This window comes from Natator depressus, chromosome 1 (genome assembly GCF_965152275.1).
Source record: "Natator depressus isolate rNatDep1 chromosome 1, rNatDep2.hap1, whole genome shotgun sequence".
NCBI classification, from domain to species: domain Eukaryota; kingdom Metazoa; phylum Chordata; order Testudines; family Cheloniidae; genus Natator; species Natator depressus.
Window position 1 is genome coordinate 205,978,631 of NC_134234.1, and position 17,762 is coordinate 205,996,392.

Here is a 17,762-nt window from a genome sequence, read left to right on the forward strand (position 1 = left end):
TATGGTGCATTCTCTCTCCATCACTGGCAATTTTTCAATCAAGATTGGATGTTTTTCTAAAAGATCTGCTCTAGGAATTATTTGGAGGAAATTCTATGGCCTGTGGCACACAGGAAATCCGACAAGATGATCTCAGGGGGTCCCTTCTCAGGCTGGAATATATGAATCATTCTCAAGGTTCTGCTCTGAATCCTCTCCAGTTTATCAACATCCTTCTTGAATTGTGGATGTCTGAACTGTACACGTTTCAGAGTAGCAGCTGTGTTAGTCTGTATCCGCAAAAAGAACAGGAGTACTTGTGGCACCTTAGAGACGAACAAATTTATTTGAGCATAAGCTTTCGTGAGCTACAGCGAAGTGAGCTGTAGCTCACGAAAGCTTATGCTCAAATAAATTTGTTCGTCTCTAAGGTGCCACAAGTACTCTTTTTTTTGAATTGCACACAGTATTCCTGTAGGGGCCGTACCAGTATCAAGTATAGGGTAATATAATTTCTCTACTCCTATTCGATATTCCCATTTATGAAAAATCCAGTACATATGAAGTGGATAAGGATTGGCATTACAATCTGTACTGTTTTGTATGCATGTGTGTCTGTGGTCTAACATTTATGAAAAAAATGTGAAATTGCCAGTAGGGAGGTGTCACATCAGAGAGTAACAGAGCTCTCATGACCGCTTAAGAACACAGAGCTCATTTCTTGGCAATACAGTGAAATCTAATCTTTATATGATGGGATATCCACAGTGTAATTCTCTCCTCTGTATTTCAACTTTTTGGTAAACTGTTAGTACAGATAAGCCCCTTCTAAGGGAAAGACAAGCCTGCTGTCTGCAAACAGTTCATGACACATGGTGTTTCACTGACTGAACCGCTGTACTTTACATAGTCAAGTCAGTTGTAGGACAAAAATGTTCATTCCATTTCACTGGCATGCATCACCATAAGTTTCTTTACGAAACCTGAACAAAAGACACTGCATATCAATCTTCTGGAAAAGGACTGTTTTGATTCTCTGTGAATAGCCTATCAGGTATTCCACAGCCCTATTCCTCTATTTTCAATGACAGCTTTCAGAGTGAATTTATCCACCTGAATTTTATTATCATCTCACCCAGAAAGAGATCCTCTTTGATGATGGTTATCAAAATGAGAAAAGACAATTATATAGAAGAACTGTTTTATATCTGAGGCCAGCAAACGTAAACACAATAAATAATCGGGCTTTTTATGCTGTGTAGATTTAATATAAGTAGCCTAGTTCAGAGAAAATAAAATGATAAATCATCTCTTTTATGATGTTAATAAATAAAATAGATGAAAATACTTTGTTAGGATGGCTATAGCCTTCACCGTCCTACACTCATGCAAATACCACTAGAATAAAGTTTGCTTTGTTCTTTTTACATAATACGATTTTTTTAAACATAGCAATATGCTGTGGTGTGATTTTCATACAATTTTAGGCTTGTATCATATGTAAAGACTGACCGTCTATCCAATACTAGGGTTCTGTTATTTTAGGGCATTTTTTTAGTGTTTTACTTGTTTGCTGTTGCTGGGGTTTCTTTATTTGGTCTTATCAATCAAATTTGGAGTTTTTATGATCCACAAAGTTCCACCTTGTAAGAAAAAACAAGAATTCTGGGTTGAGGGGCGTTAGTTTAAGCAGTTCTTTATCTCTCCGGACAATCCATTCTTTGTGCCAAACAAGCTAGAACTGATTTATGAGTTCAGAAATTCCACATGAAGCTTTTCATTAAGTAGCCAGTAATTCTGGAAATGTATATTCCGAGAGAATATCTGTAACGGGACAATATCCTTAAAACATAGTTAAAATCAAAGGGGATTACAAAACTGTATTCAACAAAACTCTCAAAGTTCTAAAGGAAATACCTGGTAAATAATTTCCTAGCAGTTCAGAGCAGTCTATGCCAAATAATCAAGGAAGGAATTTGTTTGTCAAAATGCAGAGGGAGAGGATTAAAGTTTAATGTATTCAACTTCTAGCCAAAAGCTTTTGAGGTTAAAACTCAGAATCCAGGTTCAGTCGGACAGAAAGAGTCCTTGTCGTGATAAAAGGAAGTGATTAATTCTCACATGACCTGAGAGATGAAAATCACGGAAGACAGGCTTCCCAAGAGAGAGCGGATGACACCATGAAACAATGGATTTGAACAGCTTTCTATTATTTATCCTACATTATGGAGCAGCCAGTAGACTCTTCATAGTTAAGGCTTTAGCCCAGTTCCTATTATAAGTCCTCTATTTTTCACTCCCCTCTAAAAATTGCAAATAAAGACTTATGGGGTTTAAAATCAGGAAGGTGCTCCTGGAGCAAATGTAGAATTTTTCTATCACATTTCATTCAAATTGAATGAGGGCTTCCTGAACTATGGATCTCCTCCCATAACTGATTGGCATTATACCTTTATGTGCTCACTCTTAACTTAAAAAGTACATGGGGTACAGGCAAACACACATCAGTGAACTCCACTGGATCAGCATTATGCCCTTCATTGGTTTTGGGAGCATCTAAGTACAGAAAATAAGAGATTTGGTGTTCTTTTCTGGAACATTAGCTCAAATTAACCATGTTCAGATTGCTGCAATATAAGGAGGGTTATCACTGTCAGCTAATGATCCACGCAAAGTTCACCAGCCAGAGAAACTGCAGTCAAGACTAGAGCTGATACTGCATCCCTTGAGAATGTTTTAGAGAGAGCCCCTCATCCATAGTAGACACGGGCAAAATGGAACCACCACTGTTGCTTTCAATATCAACATATCCCTTGGTCTACATGAAGGAGCACCAGACTCAGAGCAAGGAGACCACGGGGACAGATTCATTTGACATGAATGGGCCTCCACAGATTTATACTTGCTGAGGATCTAGCCCCATTAGCCCACTATTACTTATAATTCTATGCAATTTACAAGCTGCCTTCTTGGGGAAGACTTACCCCTACTTTAGGGAGAAGTAAAGAGTCTCCCATCTCGCAAATGAACAACAGAGGGCGGACCATGTCACTCGTGTGTAGCTGGAATAAAGCTGACATCTCTAACATGGCAGGTGAAAATCTCATCCATATAGCCACATTGTGTCTCAAGAATAATAGAGAAAATCTATTTGCTTTGTTATGCTGTCTGCAAATATGATTATTCTTGCATAACCCACCCTCACAAAGCACTTTGAGGCCAAAGATATAAGTAAAGTCAAAGTATAATTAAAAAATAAATATCACCTAGGAGTCCTAATTCCTCTGCCCATTAGATACTACTCCCTTCCAAAAACTAGTAGTAGAACCCAAGAATCCTGATAGCCAGCATTGTATGGCTGCCTAACAAACAGTTGAAACTGAAGTTCAGTCTACGCCAGCAGGAAGAACTCTGGAGGAAGAGGAAGAATGGTTTTACAGTTAAGTCACTGATTGGAATCCAGGAGACATGGGTTCTATTCTTGGCTATACTATAGACTTCCTATTTGATGCTGGGCAATTCAAATAAAACAGAATTTTCAGAGGTTACCACTAACTGTGCTTTTGATTTTCTGGGTACCCGAACTTCATACACTCAGCCCTGGTCTACACTGGGGGGTATTGATCTATGTTACACAACTTCATAGAATCACAGAATATCAGGGTTGGAAGGGACCTCAGGAGGTCATCTAGTCCAACCCCCTGCTCAAAGCAGGACCAATCCCCAATTTTTGCCCCAGATCCCAAATGGCCCCCTCAAGGATTGAACTCACAACCCTGGGTTTAGCAGGCCAATGCTCAAACCACTGAGCTATCCCTCCCCCTGTGAATATTCAGCTACGTGAATATTTAGATCGACTTACCGTGGTGTCTTCACTGCAGTGAGTCAACTGCTGCCACTCCCCTGTCGACTCCTCCTGCGCCTCTCACGACAGTGGAGTACAGGAGTTGACCGGAGAGCGCTCAGGGATCGATCTATCACATCTAGACTAGACGCGATAAATCGACCCCTGCTGGATCGATCGCTGCCCGCCAATCCGGCGGGTAGTGTAGACATATCCTAAGGGTTTGATTTTCAGCAACGCTAAGCACTCACAGCCGCAACTGCAAGCTATGGTTGCACACTTTGAAAAATCAGGCTCTAGGTATGTCAAGTTAGGCCTCCAACTATTGAGGCACCCTAATTAATGGACATTTTTGAATATTTTGACCATAAACTTGTCCACAACTCAGTTCTCCATGTGCAAAATGGAGATAATACCTCCTTCTCTCACAGGGATGTTGTGGAGATAATTTCATTAATGTTTATAAGGAGCTCAGATACCATGTTAATGAACACCACAGAAAAGCCCAAAAATAAAGGGTTTGGGTTGTGTGCAGTAAATAAGGCATGGAGCCACACATTGAATTAATAAAAAAGAAACACTAAATCAAGTAAGCATCTGAGCACTGGCACCTGAGGTACCGTGCATTGCCCACCCTATGCAGTGAATGAAACAGGGGTCCTTGTGGAATTAATACTATGTGTCAAGTATCAGAAGGGTAGCTGTGTTAGTCTGTATCCAAAAAACAAGGAGGAGTCCGGTGGCACCTTAAAGACTAACAGTTTTTTTGGGCATAAGCTTTTGTGGGTAAAAAACCCACTTCTTCAGATGTTTTTTACCCACGAAACCTTATGCCCAAATAAATCTGTCAGTCTTTAAGGTGCCACCAGACTCCTCGTTGTTTTAATAATATGTGATCATGTAAGTAAAGGCTACCTCATAGTGTATATGCAGAAAATGACAGAATTAACACTGCATGCACTATATAATGAAATGGTGATTCCCCAAATTCAAACCTTGGAAAAACAGGAAATGCAGAGTTAAGGTTCTCCCACATAATCCTTAAAAGAAAATTAGAGTTACAATACCCCCGCCCCCCACACACACAAATACTAGAACAACAGGAAATGCAGAGTTAAGGCGACAGAGTAAAGGGTTAAGGTAAACTTTAACTCTGTCCTTTTATGGATACCAAGCAAAACTAAGAACATTACAGCACCTTACGTGTGTCTAAAAAAAATCTAGTACTAGTGGCACCTTAGAGACTAACCAATTTAGGTGCCACAAGTACTCCTTTTCTTTTTGCGAATACAGACTAACACGGCTGCTACTGTGAAAAAAATCTACCACTTTCTCTGTGCCCACCGCTACTCCAAATCAGGCCTCCCGTTCATACGTTCCAATAGGATCCTCAACATGGTCCATATAACAGTACTGACAATGAGCAAATTCTACTCATTGACAGAAATCACAGTGCTCACACTGTGCCTCAACCTCATTACTTACTATTGCACAATCACAATTAAAGAGTCTAATAATGAATTACAGCACATCCTTAAATTACTTTTCTACAGTTCACATGTGACCAGAGGAAAATATTCCCCACTCCCCAAAAAATGATGCAACAAGCTGCTGGCTTCCAAATGGGAGGCGGGGATGAGTGGTTGTGATGTGGGGAAGTATCACCTTAACTCTGCAATTACCAGTTTGGGTATATTTGTGGAGGGTGAGGGGTTGTACACAGCCCTCAGAGGGAAAGCAATGGACAGGTGCTGGCCTTTAGACAAATTGCCTTGCTGAGGATATTACACAGTGTAAGGGAGTGAGATATGGATCCCCACCTAGAGAGACGTGACAGCTGGCAATCTGAGACCTGATGTGGCACTCCTGGAGAGGGCCACGGAGCAGTGTGTTACAGATGTTATTACCCCAAAACTGTGACAGATGGCCCCCGGTCATTCTGTCAGTTAACCCAGTGGAATATACACAACCTGCTGATTTTACTTGGCAAAAAGGGTGAGATCACAAAGACAAATCAGTGAGTCTATATGAATTTTAAAGGCTAAGCTGTTGATGGGGCAGAGGTCCTTGTGCAAGGCCAAATTAATTTAGCATCTCATGAAGGGAGACACCTAGATCTCACTGAAATTACTACTTCTGGATTATGTCTAGAGTAATACATGCACACCCTGTCTGCGCAGGAAGGCTGTTTTCACTGCCACACATTTTGTGAACACTCACAACACTGATTCTATCCCAAAAGACAATATACACAATTAACAGTACAGTTCTCTTATTACAAATCTATTCAAGTTTATGCCAGTCTTTTGCAGACAGGAGGCTCCTGAGCAGCCTCTCATTTGGGTAAAATCTGCGTGTCTGACCTAGTTCTGCAGAGAAACAATTAAAAGGAACCCATGTAACACCACTTTTTGGAACTTAAGGCTCTGCTAACCACCTCTCTTCTGCTCCTTCAATTTACTGGTCACCCACCTACTTTTAAATGTCCCCCACTTTCCCATGCCTGAGTCTCTGGAAATACTCTCTTGCCCTGCTTTCTTTCTCCCAATATCATGTCTCCTCCCCCTCATGCTCTCTATACCTTTGCCTCTTAGGTTCTATCATGTGCAAAACAGGAGGAGCCAGAAGCAAACATCCTGGAAACAGTGATAGATGGCAGCAATCTTTACTAAAGTTAAATGTTTACAAGGCAGTTGGCTCCTGAAATTAAGAAGTATTTTAAACAAAATCACAAGAGTGGTGATAAAACCACAAAAACTACCTACTCTGTTTCTACAACCACATGAGAAGAAGGCAGGGGGCTGGGCTCCTTAGGCTGCTTGGGGAGGGGAAGGAGCTTGCTGTGTGATTGCAAAAGCCAGAACTTCTCTCCATGGGCAGACGATAAGACTTCCAATATAACAGGCACAGCAGGACTTGTCTCCAGGGCGAGGGTACAGAGCTTGCAATGTAACAGACAAGGTGGGGTTTGTATCCATGAGGAAGGGGACAGGCTTGTCATATAACAGGACGGAGACTCCCAGACTGGGAGGAGGAGGAGTTTGCTATGTAACAGACAGAGGGCGGGGCTCATCTCCATGGGGCCAAAGTTTATTATGTAACAGATGGGGGGGGGGGAGGAGTGGATGTCTCACCACAAGGAGGAAAGCTTTCCAGGTGAAAGGGAGTGTGGTGAGAGAAGACACCTGCAACCAGCAGAACCCAGGGAAGAAGATGACACCGCTGCTGTCCTGCCTCCTCCTGCTTCTTGTTCCACATGCGCTTGCTCAGCATCTTGGAGTCGTCAGAGTCCTTCCAGAGAAGGGAGGAGATTACTGCTTCCTCTTCCCTTCTCACTGGGTGCAATCACTGCAGGATAAGAGTGGCAAAATGAAATGGCTTCAGCCACATCAGGACCTAACTTACTCAACCTTGTGTTGTCTTCCTTCCTCCTTTGGTGAGGAGGATTGTGATGGTGGGGGACTCAGCACTAGAATTGCCTCAGTGAGGAAGGGTAACTGCAACTTCTTTGAGAACGGCAGACTCCAGAGAATAAATGGAACACAAGTGCTATTAATCCTTGGTGGAGATGCCCCAATATCCCTCACAGGAGGCATTGGAATGGGCCACAACTGGGGTCACTGTGAGGAGAGCATTACTCCTGTAAATCTGCTCAATGACATGGACATGATCTATTTATTCTTCAAACACTTAGGCAGGCTCTTGGGATACAATACGGGGATCATGTTCATCCTTGCCGTAGGCACAGTCACAACTGGAGGCTACTGGGCAGGAAACATAGAGAAGAAAAGGCAGCAATACATGAAGTGCAAATGCAAAAATGAAGAAGATTTTGATGATGTAACAATTGACCCTGATGTCTTCTTTATCTGTGCAAGTGTAGTAATGTCCTCCTTCATGCTGCTTGCTCTCTACTGCTTCTACGATCACTTAGTGAATATAATGATAGGATTTTTCAGCCTATATGCATCCATTGGGCTTTACAGTTGTTTGTCTCCCTCTGTGAACAAACTCCCATTTGGAGAATACAAACTCCATTTACCATATTTGCACAATGGTCCACAAGTTAGGACATTGTTCCTGTCAGGATTTTCTGTCTCCATCACTGTCACATGGATGATCTTCAGAAATGAGGATCAGTGGGCCTGGGTCCTGCAAGACTTTTTAGGAATCTCTATCTGCCTTTATGTTTTAAAAACAATCCGCATGCCTACCTTGAAGAACTGCAGTTTGTTTCTAGCTGCTCTTTTGATCTATGATGTGTTTTTCGTATTTATCACTCCTTTTCTAACCAAGTCTGGGGAGAGCATAATGGAAGTGGCAGCTCTCGGACCATCTGACTCTGTCAGTCATGAAAAGATCCCTTTTTTGTTGAAGGTTCCAATATTATCCTCTGCATCAACCTTTGATGACAGCCCCTTTACTATCCTTGGCCTTGGTGACATTGTAATTCCCGGTTTCCTGATAGCCTACTGCCACAGATTTGATGTTCAGATGCACTCCTCCAGAGTCTATTTTGTAGCTTCTACCGTAGCTTATAGCTATGGTCTCCTGGTGACCTTTGTAGCGTCAGTATTAATGCAAATGGGTCAGCCAGCTCTCCTCTACTTGGTGCCCTTTACGCTTACCACTAGCCTGGTTGTTGCTCTTCTGCGCAAAGAACTCACTATTTTTTGGACAGGCAGTGGTTTCACAGAGGACTTACCTTGTCCTTCCTCAGGGATCAGCTATCCAGATACCCCAAGAGATTCAAATACACAAGTGTGTCAACAAGAAAGGGAAGAAAAACTGATCAATTTCACATTCAATGAAGAACAGTTAGATAACTCCATTGTAGTGACAGAAGAATTGACTGATCTCAACATATACGTTGAACAGAACTCAGACTTCATGCTATGTAAAGAAGAACCAATCAATCAACTTGATGGTGAACATAAGGGAGAGATTCTCAGAGCAGAGAAGAATGAGTCAGACTCTATGATAGAGGGAAAAGCTCCACAAACATACCCAGAAAACCTCGACATGTAAATAATGCTGGTTTTGCAATCACTGAAGAGTCTGCCTCGAAAATGGATCAAAAATGCAAGAACATTCAATCTCATTGTAGTAATAAACCTATAACATGTAAATCATCTTTGTAAAATGCAGTGCTTTAATGTGTTCTGATATGTGCATGTGACAATTTTGACTAGGCATCTGTACCATTTTGTTGTTGTTATGCTAGAAAGATACAAAGATTTTTTTCAAGTCATTTTATTAATGTTATTTTAAAAAGAAAAGGATAACCTCAAAGAACAGTAACCACTTTTACATAACTAATTCTAGATAATAATGATGTCAACATAAATGAACACACTGAAATAAAGCACTCGTACAACAATATAATTGATGTATAACAATTAAAACAAGAGTTAATTAATGAAATAATAAAAACACAACTATAAAGTAAAAACAAAAGGAAACTAGGCTACCCAGGATAATACAAAAGAGCTTAGGATACAATGTGAAAGATTTTCCTCAAGGTCTAGAAGCTTTCATACTGCCACAAATGACCCAGTCCTTTGTTTTCCATGTAAGAGTTCACTATTCAGATCCAGACTCATCTCTCCCCATCCAAATGTTACCCCAGTATAAAATATCTGAAGATCCATTTTAGTAAACTGAAGTCCAAACTTTCAGAGAAGGTTCAGCTGAATATTTTATTTATATTTAGGCATTTCAATTATGACTATCACCATAGTAACTGTGCCTCACAAACATTAATGAAAATATGCTCTACCTGAGGTTATGGGCTTCATGAATAATCAATGGATGAAGTTCTGTATCCTGTATTATGTAGGTCAGACTAAACGGTCATAACGGCCCTAAAATCTATGAATAATCCATATTAATTCCATTTTATTGGTGGGGGAAAATGGAGGTCTTGAATAATTTTCCCAAAATCATACAGGGAATCTACTGCATAGCTGGGAAGAGAATCCAGCTGTCCATATTCCCAGTTTCTGTGCCTTAACCATAAAATCATCCATCCTCCCAGCACAAAGGGGATAGAGCAGAAAAGTGAATTTGGCCTGATGCACTGAAAAAACCCTCTCTCCTCAAGCTACATACTGCAGAACTCTGCATGTATCTCCCCCAAGAAAGCTTGGGAAGCATCCAGATGTGACAGATACAGCTACCCGAAAGATTATACGTCATTGTTCACCAAACAGGTACTTAATAAAAGTTTTGTGAATAAACAAAGGATTGTACAAGTCTGCACAATTTTAAGCCAAGGAACTAGCTGCCAAAACAAGACACTGTAAATCATGTGCGTTATTTTCTTATTTTCCCATAGTACAACATTTGTATTGGTAACACCTAGGAGTAAATGTAGAACAACTCTGATTGGAAGAAGGGATGGTAACAGATATAATTGTAGTATAAACTCTTTTAATTTCCACAGTACTCCATGATCAGGTTCCTCCACCACAAAAAGAAGCACAGTTGATGCTCATTTTTCCTCCCGTGAGCAATTATCAGCATAGTCTCTAAAAACTGCAATACACCATGGAGACTACCATCCCATGTCTACACTCAGAAAACCAAGCTTGTATGAAAGCGTGTTAGCTAACATCTTTTAAGTAACACCAATACTTTGTTTCACGGGTAAACAAACACCTTCATTCTCCACAGTTGTCAGTGCAGCATCATTCACCAGCACTAAATTTATTGTTTTAAAAACAAAGAACCAGAATGAGATTCAGCATATAATCCCCCAAAAAGTCAGCAGAGAGCAATAATTTTCAGCCACTGCTGACAGAGGCAAGTTTTATACCTGTGAGTTAGAGGTAAAAAGCTGAATCAATTCTGAGAATACTGTCCCATGTATCCAACCTATATTTCAAGATACCATGCAGGCTATATAAAGGAGAGGTGATAGCCTTCCAATCCAAAACTGGATATAGTAGAAGTTTTCCCCAGCAATCCTCATGCAGGAGGGGACAGAGACAGAGAGAACTCTAAATGGAGCCCTGATATAGAACAAGCATAATTCACAATGACTTCAGTGGGAACTGTACTTGTGGGATGAGTTTGGTCCAGTGTGCCTCAATCTTAGCCTATTGTTGTAGCAGGGTTATGGCTCCCCACACAAAAGATATCTGAGAAAACTGTTAAGGGTTCCTGCATTCAGGTACCTGTGTCCATTGAGGAACAAGTGGCAGCTAAGAAAAATTCTCTTTTGAGAGAGGTGGAACATCTTGAAACAAGGTATTTGTAAGTACTAGAGTCTAATGACTAGATAACTAGGGTTGAGGTGACTACTTGTGTAAGAAGTTTCAACTCTGTTGACAATGAAGTTGAAAAAGCCTTGGTAAAAAGAGCAAACTGGAGAAGGTACAGGCTGCTTCAAAGTCCTGGTAAAGGGTCTTCAGCTAGCCTGGAGATACTGTACAGCAGAGATTGGCAACCTTTGGCACGCGGCCCACCAGGGTAAGGCCCCCGGTGGGCCAGGCCGGTTTGTTTACCTACCATGTCTACAGATTCGGCCAATCACAGCTCCCACTGGCCGCGGGTCGCTGCTCCAGGCCAATGGGGGCTGTGGGAAGCGGCGAAGGCCAAGGGATGTGCTGGCTGCCGCTTCTCGCAGCCCCCATTGGCCTGGAACGGCGAACCGTGGCCAGTGGGAGCTGCAATCGGCTGAACCTGCGGACGCAGCAGGTAAACAAACCGGCCCGGCCCACCAGGGGGCTTATCCTCGCAGGCCACGTGCCAAAGGTGGCCGATCCCTGCTGTCCCGTAATCAGTTTTAGATGGAGATTCCATGATCCCAGTAGAGTTGGGTAACACAGCCCATACTACTTATTATATTAGCTAAAAAAAATACTGTGAAGCCAACAACTTCAAACCTTCCAATTGTGCAGCTTTCATTTGATGGACTACTAATGTCCACACCTCCTTATGGTTTCCTTACCTCCTGTCCTGAAAGGTAATATGCTGCTAGAAGACCACCAATGAAGCGGATATTGACCTCAAAAACAGACACCTCTGAATTCTGGGAAGAGAGGAAAAAGTAAATGTTTAAAAAGCTTCTCTATACAACAATCAAGGTATCAGAAGAAACTGTTATTATTAGGGTAGACATAGATACAAATCCAAATGTACAAAAGGACTTGTAGTTTGCCAATATTTGGATTCACAAGGACAACCCCCTGGCAAATCTTCATGACAACAGCCACCACAGCCTGTCTGCAGCTCCCTCCTCCTGGCCAGAATCCCTCTCCCATATTCCGTCAGAAGTGCCAGCATCCACACCTACTGCCCACTCACACTGTCCTATGTGCCTCCTCCCACTCTTTTCCCTTGAGCCTCCATAATTCATTTTCAGTATCTATAGGATATAGGTACTTGACAGCCCCCTAAAAATGGAACTGTCCCATCTCACTTCAGGGTTCCGAGTACAATGTATAATTTTTAGACCTAAATTATCTGAGAAAATCCTTGCCGTTCATCCACTCACCCTTGTTTTCTGCGAGAGAGCTGCACAGAAACATATGGCAAACTGGGAATTCTGGGACAATGTTAGCTGATTACAAAAATCTTATCACTTCAGTATTAATGATATTCTCATAATGTACCGCAATGTTAAAATATATACCTAATGCATATTACATTTAAGTTTAAAAAAATCCACAATGAAAATATATTTGCCCCAGAAGTTAAGATTTTTTTTTAAGGTAATTAAGACAAAGGTCTGGAAGGTAGGCCATGCTCATGCTTGCTGTCCTAAATCATGAAATATCTCATTCTCCCTACCTCCTATTGTTATTTTATGGGCACCAGCATAGAAGTAGGCAAAGGAGAACCCACACCTCACTGAACACCCCCATGCAAGAAAAATACTGAGGAAAAAAAAACCTGACATGGTAAAAGGTGTCAAAAGACAGCCAGATAAAATGAGGATTAGAGGATAGCAGGAAAATGGCCACATCTGTAGATTTACGTAGCACAAAAAGACATTTGTGACATCTTCACAAATCCCTGTTTAGATCCCCTCGTCTCCCAAATCGCTACATTAAAATGGAGTAAGGGTTGAGAGTACATATCAGTAACGTAAAGGTAAAAATTTACAGGATTTTGCAATAATCCCCCAAACAATTCTATCCATGCAATAACCATACAATTATAATTAGTGAATATTATTATTTGTAGTGAATAATAGTATTTGTATTCCAACATTAAACTGATCTTTAAAGACACTTTAATGGACACCATGTTGTGTCACAAAGTAGAGTTAAGGTTGTTTGGGTGCCCTAACTGTGCATTTCTTTTAAGCTTAACTTTCTGAACTTCCTGATTTAGGGATAATTGATTTAGGGATAATTACAACCCTCCTGCAATTTTTTTAACCTTGTATTACTGATATGCATACTCAACCTTAATTCCTTCTTAATTTAGTTTCTGTCTGAGAATTTCCTAGATTTTTAAAATTATTAAAAATTGAATACATGAACACTGAATAAAGATATGCCTACACTGCAAAATAGGTTTTGTTTTTAATTTGGGTTAGCTAACATGGGGAGCTAACTTGAATTAAAATAGCAGTGAAGACACAAACTCGGCTTTTAACTTCCATTTGCAGCTCGAATTCAAGCCTATCTCTCACTTTCTTCTACTCAATCCTTCAGTCCACTAGCCAGGTGAGCCTGGGACTTTATATCCTGTCCCAAAATCTTTAACTGACATTCATCTCTTCTCCAAAAAAGCCTCTAGAATTTGCATCATATGAGTTCTCCTGGCATTTAGCATGTGGCCAGCATAATATTTACCGCATTTCCTCATCCAGGTTTGCATTTTATATACTGCATGTACTACTGTACCATACTATCAAATATCAGAGGGGTAGCCATGTTAGTCTGTACCCACAAAAACAATGAGGAGTCCGGTGACACCTTAAAGACTAACAGATTTATTTGGACACAAGCTTTCGTGGGTAAAAAACCCACTTCTTCAGATGCATGGAGTGAAAATTACAGATACAGGCATAGATATACTGGCACATGAAGAGAAGAGTTAGATTACAAGTGGAGAACCAGTGTTGACAAGGCCAATTCAGTCAGGGTGGATGTGGTCCACTCCCAATAATTGATGAGGAGGTGTCCATATCAAGAGAGTGAAAACTGCTTTTGTAGTGAGCCAGCCACTCCCAGTCCCTATTCACTAGCTACTAGCCTAGCCATTCCCAGTCCCTATTAGCCCAGCAGAAGAGTCTGTCCCATCTCGGGGACTCTCTTTCTGCCCCACCACCTCCACGCACATGATACAGTTCTGCAGTGATCTGGAAGCCTACTTTCGCCATCTCTGACTCAAGGAATATTTTCAACACACCACTGAACAGCGCATTGACCCACAGGAACCCTCCAACAACACTACAAGAAGAAGAATTCTGCGTGGACTCCTCCTCATGGTTCAAATGACAAACTGGACTTCTACAAAGAGTGCTTCCGCAGACGTGCACAGGCTGAAATTGTGAACAAACAGCATCACTTGCTCCATAACCTCAGCCGTATAGAACGCAACGCCATCCTCAGCCTCAGAAACAACTCTGACATTATAATCAAAGCGGCTGACAAAGGAGATGCTGTAGCCATCATGAACAGGTTGGATTATGAACAGGAGGCTGCCAGGCAACTCTCCAACATCACATTCTACAGGCCACTATCCTCTGATCTCACTGAGGAGTACCACAAGAAACTACACCATCTGCTCAAGAAACTCCTTGGTATAGCACGGGAACAAATCTACACAGACACATCCCTAGAGCCCCGACTAGGGGTATTCTATCTGCTACCCAAGATCCATAAACCTTGGAATCCTGGACGCCTCATCATCTCAGGCATTGGCATTCTCACGGCAGCATGATCTGGCTATTTGGACTCTCTCCTCAGACCCTACGCTATCAGCACTCCTAGCTATATTCGAGACACCACCGACTTCCTGAGGAAACTACAATGCATTGGTGATCTTCCTGAAAACACCATGCTAGCCACCATGAATGTAGAAGCTCTTTACACCAATATTCCACACGAGGATGGACTACAAGTTGTCAGGAACAGCATCCCTGATGAGGCCATGGCACACCTGGTGGCTGAGGTTTGTGACTTTGTCCTTACCCACAACAATTTCAGATTTGGGGACGACTTATACCTTCAAGTCAGCGGCACTGCTATGGGTACCCACATGGCCCCACACTATGCCAACATTTTTATGGCTGACTTAGAACAACGCTTCCTCGGCTCTCGCCCCCTAGCGCCCCTCCTCTACTTGCACTACATTAATGACATCGTCATCATATGGACCCATGGGAAGGAGGCCCTTGAAGAATTCCACCTGGATTTCAACAATTTCCACCCCACCATCAACTTCAACCTGGACCAGTCCACACAAGAGATCCACTTCCTGGACTCTATGGTGCAAATAAGTGATGGTCACAAAAACATCACCCTATACAGGAAACCTACCGACCGCTATACTTACCTACATGCCTTCGGCTTCCATCCAGGACACATCACACGATCTATTGTCTACAGCCAAGCCCTAAGATACAACCGCATTTGCTCCAATCCCTCAGACAGAGACAAACACCTACAAGATGCAGCACACAGCAGGAGTTTGCATGGGATCGGTGAGTATCAGAGTGCGTGTTTGCTGAGTAAGTATCCGAGTGTGTGTTTGCTGGGAGGGCAGTGTGAGAGCCTGAGCGAGTGCTGATTGGCTGGTAGCCTGCAGGGGGCGGGCCTTGGGGCTGTCTGTTTGTTTGTTTCAGGGAAGCCTGGCTGTTTAAAAATAGCCAGAGCTTCGTGAACCAGATGAGCGGCGGCGAACCAGCTGAGCAGCGGGGGACAGCAGAGCAGCACAGAGCAGGAGTTTGCCTGGGAGTTTGCCTGGAGTGAGCCCAGTGAGGCTTACATCTTGTCAACTTCTCTGAGGAAGCTCATAGTAGGAAAGTGATATGGAAGGGGGGGGTTCAGCTGTTGTGACCTGCACTGGATGTGCCATGTTTGTCTTTCTTCCACAGGACAGAAGCGACTTTGTCTGTACAAAGTGCAAGCTGGTCTCCATATTGGAAGAGAAGATTGAAGGTCTGGAGCAACAGATAACGACCCTGCGTTGCATACGAGAATGTGAGGATTTTCTGGACAAAAGTCAGGATATGCTTCTACGGGCGCAAAGCTCTAAAGATTTAGAGCAGGTTGCACAGCGGAGCCAAGAGGCCAGTGAAGAAGCTTGGCAACATGTGACCTCCAGAAGAAGAAGGGGGAATGTCCGGGTTCCAGCAACGCAGACACAGGTAACTAACCGCTTTCATGTTCTCTCCACAGGTACCATTGCAGAGAGTGGACCAGATGATACGTCTGGGGAGAGAAAGCAGAAGGAGACTCCGCTGGTTGGAAGGCATGAGATGCGATGTCCTGAGGTTGGGGGTTCCACGACCACCACTCCCAAGAGAAGGAGGTGGGTGGTGGTGGTCGGAGACTCTCTCCTCCGGGGGACTGAGTCATCTATCTGCCGCCCTGACCGGGAAAACCGAGAATTCTGCTGCTTGCCAGGGGCTAAGATTCGCGATGTGACGGAGAGACTGCTGAGACTCATCAAGCCCTCGGATCGCTACCCCTTCCTGCTTCTCCACGTGGGCACCAATGATACTGCCAAGAATGACCTTGAGCGGATCACTGCGGACTACGTGGCCCTGGGAAGAAGGATAAAGGAGTTTGAGGCGCAAGTGGTGTTCTCGTCCATCCTCCCCGTGGAAGGAAAAGGCCTGGGTAGGGACCGTCGAATCGTGGAAGTCAATGAATGGCTACGCAGGTGGTGTCGGAGAGAAGGCTTTGGATTTTTTGACCATGGGATGGTGTTCCATGAAGGAGGAGTGCTGGGCAGAGACGGGCTCCACCTTACGAAGAGAGGGAAGAGCGTCTTTGCGAGCAGGCTGGCTAACCTAGTGAGGAGGGCTTTAAACTAGGTTCACCGGGGGAAGGAGACCAAAGCCCTGAGGTAAGTGGGAAAGCGGGATACCGGGAGCAAACACAGGCAGGAACGTCTCTGAGGGGAGGACTCCTGCCTTATACTGAGAATGAGGGGCAATCAGCAGGTTATCTCAAGTGCTTATATACGAATGCACAAAGCCTTGGAAACAAGCAGGGAGAACTGGAGGTCCTGGTGATGTCAAGGAATTATGACGTGATTGGAATAACAGAGACTTGGTGGGATAACTCACATGACTGGAGTACTGTCATGGATGGTTATAAACTGTTCAGGAAGGACAGGCAGGGCAGAAAAGGTGGGGGAGTAGCACTGTATGTAAGGGAGCAGTATGAATGCTCAGAGCTCCGGTACGAAACTGCAGAAAAACCTGAGTGTCTCTGGATTAGGTTTAGAAGTGTGAGCAACAAGAGTGATGTAGTGGTGGGAGTCTGCTATAGACCACCGGACCAGGGGGATGAGGTGGATGAGGCTTTCTTCCGGCAACTCGCAGAAGCTACTAGATTGCACGCCCTGGTTCTCATGGGTGACTTTAATTTTCCTGATATCTGCTGGGAGAGCAATACAGCGGTGCATAGACAATCCAGGAAGTTTTTGGAAAGCGTAGGGGACAATTTCCTGGTGCAAGTGCTAGAGGAGCCAACTAGGGGGGTAGCTTTTCTTGACCTGCTGCTCACAAACAGGGAAGAATTAGTGGGGGAAGCAAAAGTGGATGGGAATCTGGGGGGCAGTGACCATGAGTTGGTCGAGTTCAGGATCCTGACGCAGGGAAGAAAGGTTTGCACCAGGATACGGACCCTGGACTTCAGGAAAGCAGACTTCGACTCCCTCAGGGAGCGGATGGGTAGGATCCCCTGGGGGACTAACATGAAGGGGAAAGGAGTCCAGGAGAGCTGGCTGTATTTCAAGGAATCCC

General features: G+C 43.2%; 1 protein-coding gene and 1 pseudogene across 1 annotated transcript in view; one reads left to right on the forward strand and one right to left on the reverse strand.

Annotated features, from left to right (window-relative positions):
• The window catches only part of MAN1A2 (mannosidase alpha class 1A member 2), a 307,541-nt gene that overhangs the window by 141,406 nt on the left and 148,373 nt on the right, over positions 1-17,762 (reverse strand). Inside the window, exon 5 of the mRNA XM_074975205.1 lies at positions 11,778-11,858. Coding sequence (XP_074831306.1) covers positions 11,778-11,858 — 81 coding nt within the window. The remainder of the gene's footprint in view (positions 1-11,777; positions 11,859-17,762) is intronic.
• Positions 7,037-8,851, forward strand: LOC141984614 (signal peptide peptidase-like 2B pseudogene; annotated as a pseudogene).